The sequence below is a fragment of the Trachymyrmex cornetzi genome, unplaced genomic scaffold, assembly GCF_001594075.2.
Source record: "Trachymyrmex cornetzi isolate Tcor2-1 unplaced genomic scaffold, Tcor1.1 scaffold92, whole genome shotgun sequence".
NCBI lineage: Eukaryota > Metazoa > Arthropoda > Insecta > Hymenoptera > Formicidae > Trachymyrmex > Trachymyrmex cornetzi.
This window is the reverse complement of record NW_017300267.1, coordinates 103236-107716: the sequence shown is the minus strand read 5'-3', so window position 1 is coordinate 107716 and position 4481 is coordinate 103236. Positions and strand designations below refer to the sequence as shown.

The window sequence follows — 4481 nt, the reverse complement described above, 5'->3', positions numbered from 1 at the left end:
GGGGGGGGGGGGGGGGGGGGGAGGTAGTCCGCGGCAGCGGCCCTCGGCCTCGCGTAAGATTTTATATCTGGGGGACCGTTTATAGCCACTGTGCGGAGGGACTCTTAATCTCATGCAGGGTTTTACACCCGGGAGACTGATACTCCCTCCGAACGTCCTCCGATCCGCCACCTGGAGACGCGCCCGGTCGATAGCCCAACCCACAAAGCCGCGAAGAACGCGAGCCCTCACTGGAAATTTTAATGTTAAAAATTAATTCAATTAAAGTTTAATTCAGGAACTAAATTTCGTATAGACAAAATTTGTTACTTTAGAAAAAAAACCTCTATTTTTTCTTTTTAAAATACAAAAACTTCTCTACGATTATTTTCACCAAGATACCTTGTATGTAAAAAGCGAGAAAATCGCAAGTGTTTCCAAATTTATGAACGATATTGTATATAAAGCAGTCTCATCATATTTCTCTCCAAACACATCTTAAGATCTAAATCTGCTTTAAAAGTGTTAGCTTAATATTAAAATGGCTGATTTGTATTTAATCTCTCGAAGCATTTCTCATTCGATTCTGAAGTCTATCCCATATATTGACTTTTCAAATTTTCTGCTTAAAATTGTTTTCTTATCGCATTATAAATAAGGAAACAAGAAAGCTAACATTATGACACACAAAATAGATTTAAGTTTGCTAACTGACGACAGTTGAAACATTTGCCTATGTCTTGCAATTGTCTCGACTCTCGGTAATCAGTAGGCAACAATTATAAGTCACAGTATTATCTCCTTTGTTTTCTTACCTATAATTTGACAAAATAAACGATGCCTTAATAAAATTTGAAAAGTTAACGTATGAGATAAAATTCGGAATCGAACCTAGGACGCTTTGAGAGAGTAAATATTATGTATCGTTTTCACATTAAACTAATACTTCGTCTCTTGCTTCATTACATCGATCAGTACTTGACTTCATAAACCGATTTTTAATCCCTTTATTGATTTGATAGTTTCACCTCAAGTAGCTGCTCCGACATCGCGGGATTGCACCTTTGAAATTGATGAATGTGAATGGATCAACTCGCGAGATCCAGATCGTGTCGAATGGGAAAGGGTATCTACTCAGGTGTTAGGCCCGAGGAATCAAAGGAAACCGTACAGCAGTGGACACACAGTTAACCGACGCAACGAATATTTTTTGGGCCTTGGACGTCTTCGAGGTGGTCCGCGATCATCTGGAGGTGGTACCGCTCAGCTGGTCAGTCGACAGATGAAGGCTTCCGAAGAACCGCTCTGCATTACATTTTGGTACTTTATGTTCGAGCCCTTCATTGATTCCACAGGACCTAGTTTAGGTAGAGTTTAAAAAAAAATTATTAGTTTGATCGAATATTTTATCTTTGAAATGAATAATTAATTTTGTAACTTTTTATGATTTAGATTTCATGTTTCCTTATTTAATGATTTTATTACAAGATTTCTTAATCTTAATTGATTCAAATGGTATTATCTTTAAAAAAAAATAGAGAATCTAAAAATTCAGTTCAATAGAATGGATTGTTGTTAGTCTGATTCCTTTCAAAATAAATGCAATTTACCGATACAATGAGAGCAAATTTTTAATTTTATAGGAGTTTTGCGATTATACATGCAAGCAGAGGGTGATAGTTCGAAAGCTAAACCTATATGGCAATTGTACAATAATCAAGGTCCCACATGGAACTATGCTCAAGCTAACATCAATCAAAACACAGACTTTAATATCGTATTCGAAGGCACTTGGGGTCCGAACAGAGCTACTGGTAGCATAGGAATTGATGATATCTCTTTTTATACTGGAAATTGCAGTGGTAAATATATTTTCCATTTATTATTTCTTTCTTCTGAAATAAATATTTATTCCTTTCGGAGTACAGTACTATTCTCTCTTACCTAATTTTATACATTAAATTTATGTTTTACATTTACATATAGTGAAACCAGCGAGTGCAGTCGCTCGCCCAGAAGATTGTAGCTTTGAGAAGGATTTATGCGGATGGGAGAACATAACTATTTCCGATAACGACCGTGCTGTGATGTGGCAGCGTGCGTTTCAGGCCCATCGACCGGCTCAATTATTGGACAGAACTTTTGGTGCGCCTGGCGATTTTGTATTCTTTGACATCTTTACAACAAATAAAGAATCAACGAAGGTTCAATTACAATCGCCTATCATCAATGCCTCGCCCGATGAAGAGTTTGTATGTTTCACTTTTTGGTTTGCCGCTTTTGGCGTGGAGGAGTCCACTACTCTACGAGTGATCAAAATGCCTACCGAAGAGACTGAAGGAGAGAATGAAGGCGAACAGGAGCAACCAGTACGAATGAACATATAAAACTGAATATAATATTTAAAATATTACTTATTGTATATTCTTTTGAGCTCTCTAGTATAAAACAAATTTTAATTTCCATTTTAATATTAAATGCATGGAACAAGCATTTTTTATGGAACAGAGATGTGGTTTATTTTGGTTCATTTTTTTCTAAACCTTTAATTTCATTATTGTAGTTATGGTCATTGACAGCCAAAGGATTAAATAATCCACGACCGGTATGGATGGCAGCACAAGTGGCAATTGAAGCACGAACTCCATATCGACTTATTCTTGAGGGAAGCGCCAGTAACGGAGGCTTTGCTGTTGACGATATAAAATTTCAACCTCTATCCTGCGCAAGTAAGACTAATAAAATATAAGCATAGCAGATGGAAGCAAATGGTATCAAAAATATTTATGTGATTCTTTTTTCAGTTCGACCACCCAGTGCTCAACCAATCCAAAGCGAGGCTCAATGAAAAAAATCATATGATAAGTTTCTCTTAATGTTGAAATAATCGTTTTTATCAAGCATTTAACATTTAAGATTCATAATATTAATATTGTACTTAATTATATTACGAATAGAATAAACTATTTTATATAATATAAACTATTTTAAGTAGAATAAATAATTTTATATAAAATAAACTATTTTAATTAGAAAAAATGTGTTGTGCATAACCATCTTCGTGTAGCCCAAAATATCTTTATATGATTAAATTAATTAGATATACATCTATAAAATAATTAGATATACATTTATAAAAATTCTATTATAATTTACAAACAATAAATTGTAATATAAATTTTATTAAAATAACGTTACAAAGTTACAAAGATTGTATTTATATAAACACTTGTTGTAATGTATAAAATTATAATTAAGACATTAAAATGGATATCACGAGTACAATGACAAATTGTATATGATGATCCTGCCAAAGAAATCAGTGCTTTCATTAAATACAAATTTAAAAACTTTGGCTCTGACCTGATTTTTTAAGTTAAATCGCTGTAGCTTGTTCTTATCTTCGGGAGAAAAAGATTCAACAACTATTAGTTCCTTTTTGTCATTACCAGCCTCTATATGACAATTTTTTCCAGCGAATCCACCTTGGAATTCTACCTCAAAACTGGAGAGACTGCATTCTTCTTCAAAGTTAATAAGAACCCACTGTGGACTTCCCTGTTATATATATTATATGTTATATTATATGTTTGTCGTATTAAAATATATAGCCAAGTATATGAAGAACTAATTCATAATAAAACTTGGTTACCTACTGCATTAGAATTCCAACATGTTTCACTGCAATTATCAAACATATACATTTTTCCATAAGATTGAACGTTCTTATTTAGCACAGAACTCACCCTAAATAAAATATCAAATCATTATTAAAGTATTTTTTTTTACATATTTTATTTAAATGTATTATAATAGAATATAACAATTTTTTAAGCAAATTTATCTTTCATAACCACACATTTCTGTTATTTACTTTATTTTATTGCAAACATAAAACAGATAAAACTAACCGACACTCGAAGTTATTTTCTGTCAACAGAGTAGACATATCGGTATCTTTATTTTTTCTACAAGAAGAAATAATTATATCATGTTTGTGTGAATAAAAAATAAAATTTCTCTATAACCATCCGTTTAATAAAGAAAAAGGATTATATTTCTTTCCAGTTTTATAAATTAGTTTCTTTTTTTTTCAAGCTTCTCTGTAACGTGATAAAACGATATTTTCTGTTTTTTTTTGCTTCTCTCTGGCACTCTGTATTCTAAAATTTCTAAATTCGTTGTATACCAATTGTAAACAACTTCTATTCCATTTCCGTGCACATTATTGTGTATTTAAGGGCTTGCGCACAATAGAGAAACAAGAATTAAATATTAAGATTTCAACCTATCAAAAACCGTGTATTCTGATGTAATCAGTTTCTGATAGGTTGAAATTTTAATATCTAATTTCTGTCCTTCTATTATGCTCAGGCCTTTAGGCCCTACTGATAATTCAATAGAAAGTTAGGGCCTGCGCACAATAGAGGAATAAGAATTAGATATTAAGATTTCAACCTATCAGAAACCATATATTCCGATGTAATCAGTTTCTGATAGGT

The 4481-nt window shown here is 32.7% G+C and overlaps 2 protein-coding genes across 4 annotated transcripts in view; one reads left to right on the top strand and one right to left on the bottom strand.

The window, feature by feature from the left end:
• LOC108769630 (MAM and LDL-receptor class A domain-containing protein 1-like) overlaps positions 1-2876 on the top strand; it is a 10019-nt gene extending 7143 nt beyond the window's left edge. The window contains 5 exon segments of the mRNA XM_018520696.1: positions 1002-1346; positions 1623-1841; positions 1966-2348; positions 2543-2708; positions 2784-2876. Of these exon segments, the coding sequence (XP_018376198.1) occupies positions 1002-1346; positions 1623-1841; positions 1966-2348; positions 2543-2708; positions 2784-2827 (1157 nt within the window). The 3' untranslated portion in view covers positions 2828-2876.
• Positions 1282-3971, bottom strand: LOC108769629 (nuclear receptor 2C2-associated protein). Of its 3 annotated transcripts, none has more exons than XM_018520694.1 (4): positions 3891-3971; positions 3636-3726; positions 3343-3537; positions 1282-1337 (listed from the first exon to the last, which is right to left on the bottom strand). In XM_018520694.1, the coding sequence occupies exons 1-4, from the start codon at positions 3926-3928 to the stop codon at positions 1320-1322; spliced, it is 342 nt and encodes a 113-aa protein (XP_018376196.1). In that variant the 5' UTR covers positions 3929-3971; the 3' UTR covers positions 1282-1319. The 3 variants fall into 3 exon arrangements, with proteins under 3 accessions (XP_018376196.1, XP_018376195.1, XP_018376194.1); XM_018520693.1 differs by lacking the exon at positions 1282-1337 and adding an exon at positions 2595-2669; XM_018520692.1 differs by lacking the exon at positions 1282-1337 and having other exon boundaries at positions 3220-3537.
• Positions 3972-4481: the final 510 nt, after the last annotated feature.

Excerpts from the sequence above, each read along its gene's own strand:
- LOC108769629 (XM_018520692.1), bottom strand. The coding sequence starts at position 3,928 with ATGTCTACTCTGTTGACAGAAAATAACTTCGAGTGTCG. Across the intron at positions 3,727-3,890 it reads GAAAATAACTTCGAGTGTCG|GGTGAGTTCTGTGCTAAATA; the intron begins GTTAGTTTTATC and ends TATTTTATTTAG. Across the intron at positions 3,538-3,635 it reads CATGTTGGAATTCTAATGCA|GGAAGTCCACAGTGGGTTCT; the intron begins GTAGGTAACCAA and ends TATATATAACAG.